This window comes from Natrix helvetica, assembly GCF_964273705.1.
Source record: "Natrix helvetica genome assembly, chromosome: 3".
In the NCBI taxonomy this organism is placed as follows: domain Eukaryota; kingdom Metazoa; phylum Chordata; class Lepidosauria; order Squamata; family Natricidae; genus Natrix; species Natrix helvetica.
In genome coordinates, this window is record NC_138549.1 from 92545306 (window position 1) to 92563165 (window position 17860).

Genomic DNA, 17860 nt, shown 5'->3' on the forward strand with positions numbered 1-17860 from the left:
ATCTCCTTAAGTGCTGGCATCTGCTGTGGGTTATTAGGAAAGGCTGGGGGCTGCTTTCTGCCTCTAAAAACATGTTTCTCCATTTCTCCTTTAGGGAAATATGATATTCTATCTAATATTTACCAACATATTTCATTCTTCTGGGGGGGAGTGGGGGCTTCCCACAACAGCTTTCAGGAATACAATAACAATTAAAATATCATGGTTAGTATTCAGATGCTTGCATATATATATTATTAAAAACATATGCAGTAAACCAAAATCCCAAACACTATCTGGAAGTCCTCTTTTCAAATGATTTGAGAAAGCAGTTTGGGTAGGAACTAAGCCAATCTCTTTATGAGAGGACATTCTAATCTAGAGGAGTGGTGCTGCTACTGGGAAAATTATGGTGACAATTCTAAGTCTAGCCTGCCTCATCATCGTATCAAAATGAGAATTTACCAGCTGTTTACTCAGCAAGACTTAATTCATGAGGCTAATTCTAATGGACAAAAGCAGTCCTGAAAAAAAAAAACGTGGTGCTAAGCTTTGGGCCTTATAGGTTCAAACCAGCACCTTAAATTGGAAGTTTATAGTGGAAGCCAGTGTAGGATTCAAAGTGAAGGTGTAATATATGCTACTTGTAGAGTCACCAAGCCAACCTTTCCTCTCTCACCAAGTAGAACCATTCATTGAAGGAGCAGAACCACTACACAACAGTACCACCAATTCCCAATTACTGTAGTCAGTCAAGAAGTGTATCAAGGTCACTAATAATGAAGGCCACTGAAAGATCTAAAAGAACTAAGAGAGGCATATTATCTCATCTAGGTCCCAACAATTATATACTGTCTCAACCAAAACAATCTATACCATTCCCTGACTGACAAGGGGCCAGAAAATCTGTTTCATTTAGGCTTTGCAATTGATTTGTCCTCATTGCCTCAAAAGCCTTTGTTAGTAAAAAAGTGAAGAGACCAGAAAGTAGTTTTCTAACCTCTCTTGATCTAGATTCTAGAATATGTCTTTTAATGAGAGAGTGTACCAAAACCTCTTTTAAAACTAGCGGCAGTGGCTCCTCCTACAATAAGGTACCAACAATTTCCCAAGTATAGGAACTATCCCTCCTCCAAATACTTGAAAAAGGGAAGAGGGGCAACAAATCTGCCTCCATGTAGCAGAGGACATCCTAGACAGCATCCAATCTACTTTCTCAAATCACAAACCAAAAAGGAATATCAGATAACATGGAAGATAATTCCGTACTCACTGGTGCTGCATGCTTCAGGGACTAGGCCAGTGATGGCAAACCTTTTCGGCACTGAGTGCCGAAACTGGAGTGCATGTGTGCACATGCAATTGGCTGGTGTGCATGCGTATGGCGGCCAGCTGCCCTTCTCGGTTCTGGCGCACGCACGTGCCAGAACCTGGAAGAGATCAGCTGACGAATCTCGAATCTAACCAGTCTTCCATCCTTCTGAGGTTGGTAAAATGTGGACCCAGATTATGGGGGCAATATGCAGAGTCTGTAAACCACTTAGAGAGGGTTATAAAGCACTGTGAAACTGTGAAGTGTTATTGCTATTTGGTACCAGCATTCTCAGTTAAGGAATACAAGTAGGAGAATTCAACTACATCCATTCCCAGCTTATAGACTTTTCATAGCCATATCGCTGGTCAATGAAGAGCCAAAATATTCAATTAATCAGCTTAAATTCTTATGAACTTAATGCAAACGATATACAGGCTAGATTTGCTGTGCTAGCTGTAGATTAACTATAATCTTCTGATTAAATCTCAATTACCTAGGTTTGCACAATACACTTAAGCTATTAATTGTATTTACAAGCAACATGGCAACATTCATGCAATTTACAGTAAGCAGAAACCAACTCCATTATGACTTAACATGTTTTGTGAATCATGCTACAAATTTGTTTAAAGCCTGAACTGAATGAAGCTCACAATCTATTGACATAATATAGTTCTGGTCACACACATTTTCTTCATTTTAAAAATTCAATTTAGGGCAGTGGCTATCATGTTTATTAATACTATTGTTAAGTATTTTTGTTATTGCCATTTCTTTCAATTAAATAACTGTTGAGCTGTTTGTCCTCTCAGTAAATCCAAAGATGTATTGTTGATACTATAATTAATAGTACCAGGAAAGACTTGATTCCTGCAAGTGAGGCTATTGTTAAAACTGCCACTTAGGGTAATCTTAAACGTCTGGGATTTTTTAAAAAGTGCACAATGAAGGGGTTTACTTTCACATAAATTTGCACAAGATTATACTGGGCAATGGAAGAGAAATAAATAACAGCCTTGGCATTCATTAATTCTTTAAAACTGAAATTGGTAAAAGTTTAAGTAATTTGCACTAAAACAAAAAAGCGTGCTGACTGAAGAGAGGGAGAGGGGGGGAAAACGAGACGTATTTCTTGAAGTTGTTCCTTATTGAGGTACGTGTAGCAAAATCTTCCTCAAAACCTTGGGCAGTCTTTCACCATTTGGAGAGAGATTGTGGTTTAATAATGTCAGGTTTTGACCCTAAGTGTTAAACGTGTGGAAGGCTGTATGATTCTTATCTATTAGCTTATTGCCTTTAAACTCCATCTCGATGACTTCAAAGAAGAGTCCAGACCTCATCCTTTAAAAGCCGGCTTCACAACCGCTCACCCATCAGGGTACCATGACAGCTTCCCACGTAACAGGAAATTGGTTTGTATCTTCGCTTCACTCTGCTCGCGCCCGAGAGCCGTTGAAAGTGGCGGGAGGCAAAAAAAAAATCAGAGCAGGGCAGGGGAATTAAACAGGGAGGTCCCGTTTTACGGTGAAGCTCAGTTATGCGTCGTTTTACGATGAAGCTGAGCTATACGCGGCCCCCGCTGCGACAGGTGGCAGGATAAAAAGTGGATTACACAGCGGGTGGCGCCTCGCCGCCGGGTTACAGATCAAGCGTTAAGTTAAATATTTAACAAACGTGTTTGAGGAAAATCTTGCTTTTCCTTTGCAGAACAGACTGAACACCGCGGGCCCGTTGGAAATGAAAGTGCAGAGATTATAATAAAACTATTAATATTTGCAGTGGCAGCGGAGCTAACCACCTTAACCATGCATCTCTCCCGGCTGCGTAGACGTCTGTAGTTGTGAAAGGTGGGGGAAATTTAGTACAAACCTACAAATGTAGCCATTTGCAGATTATCGGCGACCGGTTCTAATTTTCCAGTCCCAAGGCTCGAATTTTTGCAGTTGAGACGCGCTTTCCCGCTTTTTCTCGGTCCCAATGCAGCACTCGATCGCATATACCCAAAACCAGCCTCGGGCGACCTAATTGGCGCGCAAATAGAACACCCAGCTGGTTGTTTGCACTGACTGCCGAAGAGGCTGGGGAGAGAAACCATGCACAAACGTTTAAATATGTAGTGTTGCTTGAACGTGAACGAATTTACAGGCTCGCCAACACTAGTGCGATAGCGTTGACTGTCAGAATTGGTGTAACGTGTCCTGTTTGTGCTGGGGGTTGGACTAGATGACCTACAAGATCCCTTCCAACTCTTGTTAAATCTGTTCTGTTCTAAGATTAATATAAAGAAGAGAGCCTACTCCATGCAATTTTTTTGCAGCAGTTCCGTCCCCCAATTCTGACAGTGCAAAGGCCGCCTTTATGTCCGAGGGCGCGCGGGCGACGCCCCAAAGTTACTAGTAAGGAAGCCGGAGAAAGCACGTCGCGCGGCCGCGTCCCACCAGCAGCAGCAAAGACGCGACGACTTTTTTTTCCTGCCGCTCGAGACAGGACTCGAAGCCCCGCCCCGTTCAAGCTTCTCAAACTTAAGTTTTCAACAGGCAACTTCGACTTCCGCTTCGGGCGAGGGGCGGGGGGGGGGCACGCGAGGCCGAGTTTGCGCAGGGAGTCCGCCAGCGCGCGCTGTGCCTGAGTCTCTCACTCACCCCTTTCTCTCTCTTGAGTCTATGGGCGGGGGAGTTTTCCAAGCGCCGGAAACTTGCCCGAAAGTTCCGAGAAGCAGCCCCCCCCCTCCCGCACAGCGATCTGCCCGTTTGCCAGCAGCAGCAGCGGCTCTTTTACGAGCTCAACGTCGCGCGGAGTTGGAGTTGAGTGAGGGAGGAGGCCATGTCCGGCGCCTCCAACGTCGCCGCTATGAAGAAAGTGGTGCAACAGCTGCGGCTCGAGGCTAGCGTGAGCCGCGTGAAGGTGAGCCCCGGAGTGGGGCGGAGACCAGGCCGTCCGCCCGTCGGAGCAGGCTCGGCCGCCATTAGCGCACCTCGGGAAAAGGCTGCGTGGGCGCTCGGTCGCTGAGCCGCCTCAGAGACTTTTACTTCCTTTCTCGGGCCTGAGGAGACCTGAGGAAGAGTGTCCCGGGGCTGGTACAGAGTGCTTTTTCTTTTAAAGTACTACTTAAAGAGGTGGCCCTAGGATTCCTGAGGGACAACACCCTCTTAGAGGCCTCCGCGAAATCGAAATTATTCGTCAAGTTAGGTCGAAAAATAATACAGTATTAAAATCGGGCAGCTTAGGAAAGTAAATGCGTCAGTTTGAAGTTTAATGAAGTAAATGTCGATTAAAAACAACACAAGCAAACAAAAGCTCTTTGGGGTTTCTCCATAATTTTGAAAGGTGGGAAAGGATCAAGAGACAAAGTTGAAGAAACACTGGCCTATGAAACGCCATACAATTTAACTCGGGTTTAAGCAGCCCTAATCATAGTGTGTGCGGCCCCTCCCTGGCAAGCCAGACTTAACCCGGCTGTTACTGATTTTATCATAAATACATTTGGAACTAACCCCCCTCCCCCCAATCGTATTTTCACCCAAGCTGTGGGAGTTGGAGGGAGGGCACCGTGTTGCCGAACTCGGGCCCAGTCGCATTGTCCAGTTTTCCGCTTGGATCAAGTTTTGCTGATTTTGATCCTTTTGCCGGGTTCGTTCAGGGTTTCCCCGTTTAGGTTTGGAGTGCTGTGAAAAAAAGGACGCAGTTTTGTCATCTTGATCTAGAGCTTTTTTTGTTCTTCAGAGGAAAAGAAAAAAATAAACGCCATCTGGCAAACCAACTTGGGACTCCACCCTTGTTGCAAAATGGGGAGTGAGTTATTGGCCAGGAAAAGTTTTCCTTGCTGGGTTTTGTTTTCCAAACCTGAATCAAAACAAACTTTGCTTTATTGGTTAATTAGAAACAATTGATTGTAAAATGCTGCTTGCTACCATCTTCATCATCTTCAGAACCCAAATTGTAACATTTGCTTTCTTCATTAATCAGGAAGACTCATAATAAAATAATATTGCTTGCCAACGCACATTTCTTAAGCATCTGAGACCCTTCAATTCTTTTATAAGAATTCTGAAGAGCAAAAAAATGTATTGTCATATTTGACAATAGACAAACATGAATTTTAATATTGAAAGTTATCTTGTTGAGCAGTTACTGAACTTTTAATATACTTTAGTAAACTGACTAAATTTTCATTTGATGTTCCATCAAGAACAGTATGCTCTGGAACAATGCAGTCTCTGATTATTATACAACACTTGCACTGTAAAAGACTTGATATAAAAGCTGATGATTTTAAAAGGCTGAATCTGGGAGTTATATCAGTTGGCAGAATTTTATGAGATTTTGAAGAATTCTTGCCATTGACAACAAACAGTCTGGTTGTGAAGATGTTTTTGTATGAAGATAGGATTTGACAATCCCAAATGTCAAATATATACTGTTGATAGGACAATTTTGTAATTAATCTACTGTACACATAGTCTGACATCATAATTGAGCCTGGAATTAGAGTCGTAAGTTGTTACAGTCATAAATTGAGGTATCATGTGACTAGATTTGAAGTTACAATTATTTTTCCTATAGTTGTTAACCAAATGCAGCAGTTAACTCAGGGGTGTCAAACAGGATTTCTTCGAGGGCTGGATCAGCATTGTATTTGTTCTCTGCTGGATGGAGGGGGTTGGGGGAGATGAGAGAGATGCCTCCTGCAGCAGTGCTGGCCAAAATGGGGCGTGGGTGGGATGTGCAATCCTTACACCCCATTTTGGCTGCCAGAGGCAGCTGCGGGTGAGTCCTTTGCTATTTCCAGGCCAGCACCACGGGCCAGATCTAACCACCTTTGAGTTTGACACAGCTGAGTTAACTGAATCCATTTTTCCCAATCAGTGTTTTTGTCAATGTCTGGAAATAAACATGAGATGTCTGGAAATAAACATGAGGCAAAAAACATAAATTGTGGTCACATAATCACAGGATACTACAAATGATTGTCAAGGTGAGCCAGTTGGCCAAGTGCTCAAAATGTGATTACATGATCATGGGTGTGTCTGCAGCTGCTGTAACTTCAAAAATTATAACTAGCTCTGGGTAAGTCAGTTGTAACTTTGAATGGTATAAAATTATTGGTTATAAGTTGAGCACACCTGTATAGTGGGGTGGAAAAACACATTTTTAATGTCTGGCCATTTTTGACATTTGATATTAATAAAATCCATTATTACATTATGTAAATGTAGTTTTCTGTTCATAGGTTTCACAAGCTGCAGCTGATCTGAAGCAGTTTTGCCTTCAAAATGCACATCACGATCCTTTATTAACAGGAGTTTCATCAAGTACAAATCCATTCAGACCACAGAAAGTCTGTTCTTTTCTCTGATTTGGTGAGCCACTGGAAACTTTCACTTGTAAAGCTTCAAGTTTAACTACACTTCACTTTACCTAGAGCAGGGGTGGTGACCTCTGGACTCCCCCCCCCCCTCTTGCAACCTTACACAGTTTGCTTGGTCAGAGTTGTAAAAGTAATCAAAAATTATGTTTCTGGAAAAAGGAAATGAACACAAAATAAATAAAGAGGCTTCTTTAAAAAAATAGATTTTCCCCACATTTCCTTTAAAACCTAGAGAACCATAGCCTGACTTATATGTCTCCTAAAAGACATTAAGTGTCAGTTTCTCTAGCCATCCAAAGGTTGCTACCCTTGTCCTCTGGTATAGTAAGTAGTTCATGACTTATTCTTCAGAATATGTCAAACACTTTCCTGTAAGCTGATTTTATACAGGACTTCTGGGAAGTAAGTCCCTCTTTATTCAGCATTTACTTCTTTGTAAGTACCAGATTGTACCATAGGTTTTTACTTAAATTTGTAGTCTAACAAAATATATTTTTATTGAAAGATACATGACCAATATTTCACAATTTATTAAGATTTTGATTACTGAAATAGTCTTTCACAGGAAAGTCTGTTCTTATTGAAAGAGGTAAAAATTCCTGAATGTTCAGCTTAAACTTGCAATAAGTACATGCCAAATACAATAACTACATGCCAACAAGTAGTTGGACATTGCATTCTACTAGGATATTTTTTCTCTAGACAATTCTAAAACCCTGGCATTTCCTGATGATTTCCCAATCAGATGGTATCCAGGTTTAACTGTTTTAGTATCCATCAGACTTGGCTAGGTGCCATCACCTGATATCTATTATGGAAATAGGATATAGGTCAATGATGGTGAACCTTTTTGACACCGAGTGCTACGCTCGTCGGAGCTGCAACCTGGAAGAGGAGTGGCCCAGGGAGCATATGTGCATCGGGGAATGAACTTCCAGTTTCCGTTATGCATGTGTGCAGTGGCCACTGGTCTTCCGGTTTATGGCACGCATGTGCATGTGAAGATCTGCTGGCAGGCATGCATGGGCATGCCAGAAACTAGAAGACCAGCACTTCTGTTTTCCGGCAATGCCGCACACGCGAAGGCCAACTGATAATCATGTGCGCCATGAACCTGGAAGAACGGGGACACCGCACATGTCAGGCAACATGACTCTGTGTGCCACTTCAGGCACATGTGCCATAGGTTTGCCATCACAGATATAGTCACTTGATTGTGACTATTTGTTTAGAATCATAGCTTTGATGATGGCGCTGAAGAAATGGTAGTTATGACCAGGTTCTTGGACAATTGGCTATCTCAGTGGTCATGAGATTGTAATTTGGATATATGGTAACAGGTTCATACTGAAGCAGGAGCAGTTGGAGCTCCCTTCAATCATGTGATTGTCATTTGCTACCTTTACTGACAGCTTCCCCAGAAAGACAATTGGGAAGCTGATAGGGAAGGTCACAAGTCACTGAGGTCAGTCTCCTCCATTTGCGCATCCTTAGTCCCTCTGCTTGCGCTGACCACTTGTGCACCTCTTTCCACATGTCAAAACCCATGCTGTACCTTTGGTTGGTCTTGTAGGTCCACTGACTTTAGCTGTGGGAAGTCAGAAGGTATTTGCCTCAGCTAGCGTCTGTGGGCTTCAGTTAACCATAGCAAACTGGACTGCAGAGATTGCCATCATTAAGTGATGCAGTGATGTTTTACAACATCACTTAGCAATGGAAATTCCAGTCCTAATTGCCATTGTTAAGTCCAGGATTATAGGTAGTTTGAACCCTGGTAGTGGTTTTTATATAATGTGCCCATTTTGTATTTCATGATTCATTGATTTTCTTTTATTGTCCTTTTATGCCATCAATTAACAGTTTTTTGGATGGTATTTTGTCATGTTTAATGAATAAAGTATATTATTATTATTATTATTATTATTATTATTATTATTATTATTATTATTATTATTATTAATAATAATAATAATCCCTCCCATAGGGACTGAACAACAAACATATGAATTTGAGTATTCACTTATTACTGAATAGGACAATAGGACAACAATCTCATGTTTGTGTTTTTTTTTTAAATAAGCCCTTGCTGAATATGAAAGATTAGAATTACATATGAGAGTGTGCTGTTAATGCCTCTATGGAATTTGGTTAAGAGCAATTTAAAAATTATGTGGTCACTAACTACATAAGCCATAACTACCAAGCATGCTTAGCCTGACCTAAAGTAGCATTAGACAACACAACAAACTAAGCATTTCTGGTTTGCTGAAAAGAACCATCGTGGCTGGTAGTTTAATCATCTTTACCATGTCTTCCCCTTCTAATTTGTTCTTTAGTGAAGTAAAAATGAGTATTTCTGTAACAAAGCATGGAATAACTCATTTTCTGTCCCTGTCTCTGAAATACACATGTACACAATAATGGGAAACAAATCTTAGGGGAGTTAGGAGCCCATTTTATGCTGTTTTAATGTCCTCTTTCTTGGTTTGGTAGCCAATAAAGGGAGTAAATAAGTTTAACCACAAAGTAATGTTCACTTCTGTTAGCTTGCATTATAAATGAACATAGCCAGCAACTGATTTATGTGGCTTATTTTAATTTGTTGTGTTGTATTGCAAACTATTAAAATTTTGTCGTACGTTTAAACATTTGAATGTAAGTAGCATACAATTTATCTTGGCTTTGTTCAATGAGTTTATGTATTCTATTTCTTGCAGATCTAACAACTTTTCCTAGCTGATTATGTTGAATATGGAAATGAAACAAGATGGCTTGGAGCCTGTACAGAAACTTTGTATTAATGTGCCAACTTTGAGCTTGTAAGATTGCTATTGTTTCAAACCCCCCTTAAAATCTACCTCTCTAACAAGCTGTATGCTAGTTGCTATACGCTGTATCATGAGGGAATCAATTTTGTATTCAAGCAATAGAGTTGACATGATTTTGAATGTTAGCGTAAAGTATTTGAACTTGTCCTAATACTTTGAACTGTGTATCCAAAGCTTCACTATTGTTCTAAAAATACTGTAAAAGTTAGTGCATTTTGTAAAAATGTTCTTGCTTTTCAAAACAAAATAGCATCTTTATCTAAACAAATTAACGGTTTACAATCAATATAGATTTTGTTCTTTCTACTTTAGTTGTTATATAGTCATAACTAATTTAGAGTAAATTGTATTTGCCTCTAGAAACATCCTAAATTGTGAACATCCTCCTATAAAACAAAATAAATGCCTTGTTATACATTACTTACCAATCTAATACAATTTTGTTTCTTTGTTTTACATCAACCCCGAGTGGCATAAATTAGTCAAAAAGGAAACCAAAATATTAAAATTGATTACTAAATACATAACATAGAACAAGAATATTGTGTAGATTTCTAAAAGTTTTGGAACAAACTGAATAATCTTAAATAACTGACTGCATATAGTTTTTCTTATTTACATTTGCATAATTATCATGCCTGACAAGTCAAAGCAAGATCTGAGTTAACCAAGCTGACTATCAGTTTATATCAGTGCAGAGGTGAGTATCTCATCCATTTGAAACAATTATTCCCTGGAGACCATTGATTTAATTTTTGACCTATCTAAACAGAGTGACTTCTAAGGTATAATTCAGTTTTATATCTTCTTTTTCTTCTTGTGCCATATCCGTCAACAGATGTTGTCTATCATGTTGGTTTTATCCTATTTTATCAACAGACACACAAAAAAGTGCTGTTTTGTTCAAACCAGTCCCTTAGATTTTGAAGCCATGATCATCATCTGCCTGGACCTTTTGTGCCTTCAATCTTTCCTTGGAGGATTAAGTGACGCATGCCGTATATTTCTGGGTGTTGCGTCACATGTCCAAAATATTCTTTCGCTTTTTTATGGTTTTGATTATTTTCCTTGGCTTTCCTAGGCAGCTTAACACCTCATTTCTGATTTTGTCAAGCCAACTTATACGTTAACAGCCACCTGTAAATCAACATTTCAAATGCTTCTAGTCTCTTCAAGTGGCTTTCTGTCAGAGATCAACTCTTCACTCTGTAGAGGATAGAAAAGATGTAGCATCTAACAAGCCTGATTTTCAATCTTAGGCTTATGTCATGACTGCAGAAGACATTTTTCATTTTGAAGAATGCTGTTCGAGCTTTATCCTTGTTTTTACTTCAGTGGTCATATTCCAGCTTTCATGTAAATAGAACTCAAGTACATGATTCTTTCAACTTTTTCTAGTATATTCCTTCCAAAGTTATTGGTAAATTAATGGGTTGTTTTCCGATGACCATGATCTTAGTTTTTGAGATATTCAGGCCGTATTTTTCTGATATTTCTGTGACAAGGATTTGTTGATGAAGAACTCAAGTTTTATATCTAAAATCCTTTTTTTCTTTGTATATCTGGGGACAATTAGTTAAAATTTCATTAAGATGGACACAGAAAATGGGGTGTTCCCTAATTTCTTCTCCCTTTAAAAAAATAAGATTCATTTCCCATTTATTCCTTGTATAGGCACTTGAAGAATATTTCAGTTCCTTATCTAATTTAAAGAAAACTTTAATTAAGCTTACCGAAGATCAAATAAACAAAATCTGTATAGCCATTATATCTGAATTGTACTGTTATTTTTCTGCGTTAATTAACTATGCTTGAACATTCAACAATACATGGTAATAGTATTTGACATGTAAAATGTTTATTTGTGGCAAATAATATATTCAACACAAAACCTGATTTTAACATCCAGTGCTAGATATACTTTAATTCAGAATAAGATATGAAAGAATTAAATTACAAAGCATTATTTCTGAGAAGGCTCCATGACTTCTTAACAAAAGGAGATAGTGGCTGATGCAGTCTACTGTATTCATTCTTATAAATGAAATTTCCTTCGGCTTGTGTCCATTTCACGGCGCTGAAAAACAATAATGTTCATTATAGTTTGCTAAAAAAATACAAATATTTGTGAATTCCTGTAATACAATTCAGATTATGGAGCAATAAGATAATACCAAATTACAAGATTTTTAAGCATGCCTGGAATGAAAGTAATTAGGTTAATATATCACAGCAAACTTAAGCCAGCCTAGGTTTAGTCTGGACCTTTCGAGTTTAGACTTACTTGCCAAGCAAGAATGTCTGTTAATAAAGATTTATTGGATATGATCTTAAGCACATAGGCAGTCGGCAGACTTTTACACACCCTTTTATCTAGGCACATTCCTGTTTTCTGACAACCTTAAAGCATTGAACTCAAATAGAAACCTTTTTAGTATGTCATATAAGTGCAAAAGCTTCATTTATCTCCCACCACACCAGCTTATGTATTTACACAATTCCTATATATTTGTTATGCTTTCGATAACCTGTTTTTGAAACCTTGTTTTTCCAAATACTTGTAAATAAATAATCTTAAAATGCATTGATGTGGGGATACAATACTCCCTTGAAAACAGTATTGTTGTAAATAGGCAAGAAGCTCTGGCTGTATTAAAGGTCATAAACATTCACAGCACTCTGACCTCTGTTCCTTTTTGATTATATTTTGAATATAATTGACCGCTTTTGACAGGTGACTGCATTGTGCACCACAAAAGTACTTTTGAAGGCTAGTGTCTAATATGGACTGGGCATGTGCCAAAAATAACTTATACTGGTAACAAAATTATTCTATTTAGAATGCAATTATTGTAATCTAAGCTTAACATTTTTGAGTGACTTTATTAATGAAATCATTAAGGAAATGTTGATGGGTCAAGTATTTAAAAATATCTCAATTATAATCATAGGTAGTGAGAACATGAGAATAATTCTACTGGATCAGACTGAAGGCCAGCTAGTCAATATTCCATTTCACTGAATGCCCACCAAATACAATTATAGGTAGTACTTGATTTACAGCCATTTGTTTAGTGACTGGAGTTATGAAGGCACTGCAAAAAGTCACTTATGACTGTTTCTCACGTCAACTGTTGCAGTATTTTTATAGTCACAGGATCAAAATTTGGTCACTTAGTGACCAAAGTGTTTAGGGAAGTTGCAGTGTAGTGGTGTCCAGTGATTGCTATTTTTGGCTTCCCAGTCAGCTTCCAGCAAGCAGAATCAATGGGGGAAGCTGGATTCACTTAACAACTGTGATGTTAATGAGCATAGACTTTTTTTTTTTGCAAAACTTGATGCAACTTTTTAAACTGCTTGTGTTCTAGTCTAGTTGTGTTTCCTATGTGGTTTACTTGAGAGGGCTGACAATATCTATGTCAACTTGCAAATAAGAAATCAAGCAGCCCTCAACTGCCACTCACATGCACCTAATGTATATAGGCAGATTGCCCGCATGTCTGCAAGCAGCATCCACTATTGGTCACACATGTAACACTTGGTAAGAAATTCTTCAACTGAAAATTTTAGCTGAATAGCAGTATATAAAATTCTGCAATGTTTTGTTGAGGAATAATACCTTGTGAATCCATTCATATTCCCCAAACTTGGAGTCAAAAGTTCCTTTTTGAAGAGACCTTAATTTTAGGGTAAAACGTGGGCCTAGTTCTTGAATGGCCACTTTTTTCTCATTTTTGAAGATGTATCTGTTAAAGGCAATACACAGCATTAACAAAGCTGTCATACAAAAATAACTTGTAGCATAAATGTTCAAATACTTCCTTACCTATGAAATCTGAAAAATATATAATCACGCTGATTGTGAAATGTAGCTACTTGTCTGCCAACAAAGTGAGGATCATGAGGAAAGAGAGAAGCCAACATGCGACCAATGGAATGGCCCAAACGTGTTGTAAAGTTATTCAGGATTACTTCAGGCTGATGTTCTGTGGGATTTTTTCCTTTTCGCTAAAAGAAAACATTGTATTAAATATTAACATTAACAAGCAGAGAAATTGACCATTGGAGTAAACTCACCTTTATTTCTTTTCGTAAACGAACACTGCTCATCTTAAAGTGAGCAGTTGGACCTTCAGGCAAATGACTTAATACAAGCCCATCTATTTCAAGTATGTTAAGATATAAATAAACATGTGAATATAACTAATGCAATTTATGCAGAAAATTTTTTCCCCAGAAAATCCATACTGTAAAACAATATTTTTTGTACTTTGTACTTCATGTCCAGCTTCAGTTTTAATAAACATGCTATACAGAAACAAGTACTAAATCCCTTCTCTTCCAATCCAACCATAAATCTGCTGCTCTAATAGAGATGTGTATACAAATAACATTGCATAGTTTTCATGAAGGATACTTGGTATTTTACGATCTTCATTAATAACAATCAAATCTGTAAAATCCCTTGAAATACACTGTGGAATAATTTTTTTTAAAGCCAGTCCTCTTCTATAATAAACATGTGAATTTGGAATACAGGTGGCTAGCTGTTCACAGAATCTCACAGTTCTCTGCCAAAACAGAAAAAAATTCAAGTATAATTCAAAACCTGTAAGAAATATTTACCCTCCCTGTCACTGATGAACTTAAAAAAATAAAAATTCAATGCCTATTTAAACTTAAAACTTTTAAGTTTACCAATGACTGATTATATCAATCAACTTTGGTTATAATACAGCATCCAATTTAAAGCAACAGTGACTGATTGCTATATAATTACATGTTTACTATTCATTGTATCTTACTCTCACAAATTATTTTACAAAGCAGTAAATTACAGCTAATATAATCCACAATCCATATTTTAAGTATAAGTATAATCTTTATTGTCATTGTACTAAATACAACAAAATTGGTTAAGTATATTCATCAATCAAAGCAAAATATTATCAATCTTAAAAAATAATTTACCCCACGAGGTCTGTCAGATGTAGTGATAAGAATTTTTGGAACAGTTTGCCTGTTGAAGTAAGGAGCAAATTCATCTATAGCATCATCTAAAGTAACCTGGGAATATATAATAATGACATTTGTATGTGAGACAATCTTAAACATACTCTTGCATCAAGCTCTTAAATACAGGATTGCATTAAATACAGTAGTGTAGGCTTTAGGCTTTTTATTAGCGATGTTTGAAAAATTGGAATTTAAGCTTCTTTGTCTAGGGCAGCATCATCTGTCAGCAAGTTTCTAATCTTTACATTATATATGTAATTATAATTACATATATGAGATTTTAAATATGGCTCATTTGCAAGAAATTTTTCAGATAGAAAAAAAGATTTTTTTGGAAAGAAGAGTCTGAAGAATTAAACGTTGAAGGAATGGATGCATGAACTTCAAATAACCATCCTGCAACTGTTAGGTTACAGAAAAGTGAAAATGTGTGCCCAAATTCATTGCCTAATTATTTATCTAGCATTTATTTCCTTTAAAATGCTTACAGAAAACTACCTCTTCATCATTTGGATCAACCGTGGTTTCATCATATACACGCTGGTTTTCAATGGTTTTTGGTTCTGGTTTTGGTGGTGCCTATAAAATAGAAGTTGAGACCTGAAATTGATGAATTTCATATTGAACAACTGTTCCATTTAAAGACTATTGATGTAGTTTAGTAATAGCATCAAAAATATTTTTAAAAATGTAGACAATTTGAGCTATCAGCTGAAAGATGTATGAATTATAGAACAAAATAAATGGAAAACAACAGATTACCCAATTGGTAGTCAAAGTTTCAGAGTGGTAGTGCAGTACAAATATTAAGTTCTTGAAAAGGGCAAAATCCTTGCTAGGGATCATTAAAGGAACTGAAAATAAAAGTAGCACTATTATTAATGCCTTTAAAGAAATCAGTATTGCAACTATAGTTAACATTACAATTCTAATTATGACATCACAAAGAATATGTAAACCAGAGAATGCTGCAAAAAGTTGGATTTTGGTCTTATAAAAAAAGAAATAACTGAGCAACATTCAGATTTTAAAGAAAGTAGATTAGAAAAAATGTCTTTCTCTCTTACAGTACAGAGACTGAAAAATATAACTTAATTCAAAAGAAAAAGTCATTCTTGACATAGCCAGACATAAATTGGAATTTATGATTACAGCATACAGAGGTGAAGGTGGAAGAGAAGGCTATCATTGATTACCAACCAAGACAGTTATGCATAACATTTAGTAATAGATGAGTAGATGAGCCAATTCACAGGAAACATGAAATTGTATTCTGCTTGTGGGCTCCCCCCTCCCAAGTAACAGAATGAAGTGCAAGAGCAAGTTACAACTGATCTGATTGTATCTGAACTCTTTTACTCACTCCTCCTCTTTACCTTATCTCCAAGGGCTTCCCGCTCCTTCTTCTTCTTTTTCTTAAGGGCTAATTTTTCCTGTAGGAGTAAGGAAGTTGAACAAAAAGAAATTAATCACATGTCAGCACACAGAAGAAAACCTACCATGCATCGCTTTAACAAATTTCCAAGTCTGGGTGCTCAATATTCTTCTCATGCGTCTGAGGATAACAATTTGCTTATCAATCTCTGAGCCCCTACCGAGCAAAGACTCGAAGGGCTCCATTTCTCTTATTTTATTAACATCTGCCCACCCTTCCCAATTAATAAAACGACTACCAACCACCCACCCTCCTTACTAATGAGCAAGCTGGTGCTTAAACGCGAAAGCGACTCAAAGCTCTGCGACCCCACACCTTCTTCTGCTGTTGCTTCCAGCGCAGGAACATGAAGTGGCGCCGCTGCTTGTTCTTAATTTCGGAGACGCTAAAAGTTGGCGGGAAGGCAGCCTGGCTGGGTTCCGCGGGGTTTCCATGAGCCTTCTCGCCATAAACAACCTCGCTCGTTGCGTCAGCATGAGGTCTCCCCTGTATAGGTTTTCCCTCCTCAGAGCCGGCCGCCATGCCGTCGCTTCAATAGTTGATCTTTCACCTCTTCGTTCTCTTCCGGGTTATCCAGAGTTCCGCCGTTTGCCTAGTGCGCATGTGCAATCTTTTCCAATTCCCCCCCTCTCCCCGCCCGATTTGAGACCTGTGTGGTGAAACGTTTGTTTAACCAAATACTCCTAGTATAATATAATCTCGATCTTGATTTGTATGTTCCTTCTTTTTAAATTAAGGCAAACATTTTCTATGTCTTTCAGGCAACTCGCCAAAAAAAAAACCAAAAAAAACCCTCAAACCAAAACCCACCAGCCAGAAGTTCGAGATGTGCATGCGCATGCTCAAAGCGTCCTCATAGTTGCCGAAAATGGACAAGACAGGCTTGGAAGATAATTTGCGCATGTGCGAAATTACCAAGAGAAGAAGCTGTATGTTGAAAGGGAATTCGGGTTTTTCGTGTATCTGTGAATTTCTGATGTGTGGGAAATGAGCCCTGACGTTGGAAGTTATACTTGTCACTGCTTTGGGGATGATTTTAAGGATGATCTATCGATTGTGCACCATTTTGGTCATTATTGACTCTTAGTGAGCACATCGGTTTTCTTAATGATAGTCTGTCCTAACCTTTTTGTCTTCCAATGATTCACCCATAGTCCCCGTAACGGAGTCTGCCCATCTTGCTGCTAGTCATGCTCTTTCTTCCATCTTCCCAGCATTAAAGCTGTCTATAGAAAGCTGGGTGTTCAGATAAAGTGTCTTAAAATAGGATGATTTGAGCCTAGTTGTGCCTTGAGTGAGAACTCTGTTTAATAACCCATTTGTTACTTTTCTTCGCCGTCCATAGTATTCTTGGGAGTCTTCTCCAACAGCAAAGTTCAAAGGCATCAAAATGGTGTGCTACAATATTTAAATTCAGAATGAAATAAGACATTGATCAAAAAATGTTTAATGTTCTATTTTCAAAATCTTGCTTATGCAGTAAGCCACCAGCCAGGTTATAGCAATAGCATTTAGATTCATATACTGCTTCACAGTGCTTTATGGCTCTCTGTAAGCGGTTTACAAAGTCAGCATATTTCCCCCAACAATCTGGGTCCTCATTTTACTGACCTCGGAAGGTTGGAAGGATGAGTCAATCTTGAGCTTGGTGAGATTTGAACTGCCAAATTGCAGGCAGCCAGCAGTCAGCAAAGTAGCCTGTAATACTGCATTCTAACCACTGCGCCACCATGGCTCTTCTCAGAGTAAAGAGTTTCTCCTAATTGAATGGTTCCTCAATGGGAATTGTGTCTTCTCATTTTCAAAGTAGGGAGATATCACACATTTGCAAGTTTTATCACTTGAAAGCCATTATCTTACACCAGTATTGATGACTGTAGATGTTTTTAAGCAGCAGATATTTGAATTGCACTCAGTAA

At 38.3% G+C, this 17860-nt stretch overlaps 2 protein-coding genes across 3 annotated transcripts; one reads left to right on the forward strand and one right to left on the reverse strand.

Moving 5' to 3' along the window:
- Positions 1-2608: 2608 nt before the first annotated feature.
- GNG5 (G protein subunit gamma 5) lies at positions 2609-9910 on the forward strand. 2 transcript variants are annotated; one of them, XM_081946104.1, is made up of 5 exons: positions 2609-2706; positions 3002-3141; positions 3615-4198; positions 6525-6654; positions 9380-9910. In XM_081946104.1, the coding sequence occupies exons 3-4, from the start codon at positions 4118-4120 to the stop codon at positions 6648-6650; spliced, it is 207 nt and encodes a 68-aa protein (XP_081802230.1). In that variant the 5' UTR covers positions 2609-2706; positions 3002-3141; positions 3615-4117; the 3' UTR covers positions 6651-6654; positions 9380-9910. The 2 variants fall into 2 exon arrangements, with proteins under 2 accessions (XP_081802230.1, XP_081802231.1); XM_081946105.1 differs by lacking the exons at positions 2609-2706; positions 3002-3141 and having other exon boundaries at positions 3612-4198.
- A 1476-nt stretch (positions 9911-11386) lies between these two features.
- RPF1 (ribosome production factor 1 homolog) lies at positions 11387-16553 on the reverse strand. The gene is made up of 9 exons (XM_081946103.1): positions 16257-16553; positions 15883-15939; positions 15005-15085; positions 14462-14557; positions 13908-14061; positions 13568-13650; positions 13317-13498; positions 13110-13236; positions 11387-11567 (listed from the first exon to the last, which is right to left on the reverse strand). The coding sequence occupies exons 1-9, from the start codon at positions 16461-16463 to the stop codon at positions 11526-11528; spliced, it is 1029 nt and encodes a 342-aa protein (XP_081802229.1). The 5' UTR covers positions 16464-16553; the 3' UTR covers positions 11387-11525.
- Between the last annotated feature and the right edge of the window lie 1307 nt (positions 16554-17860).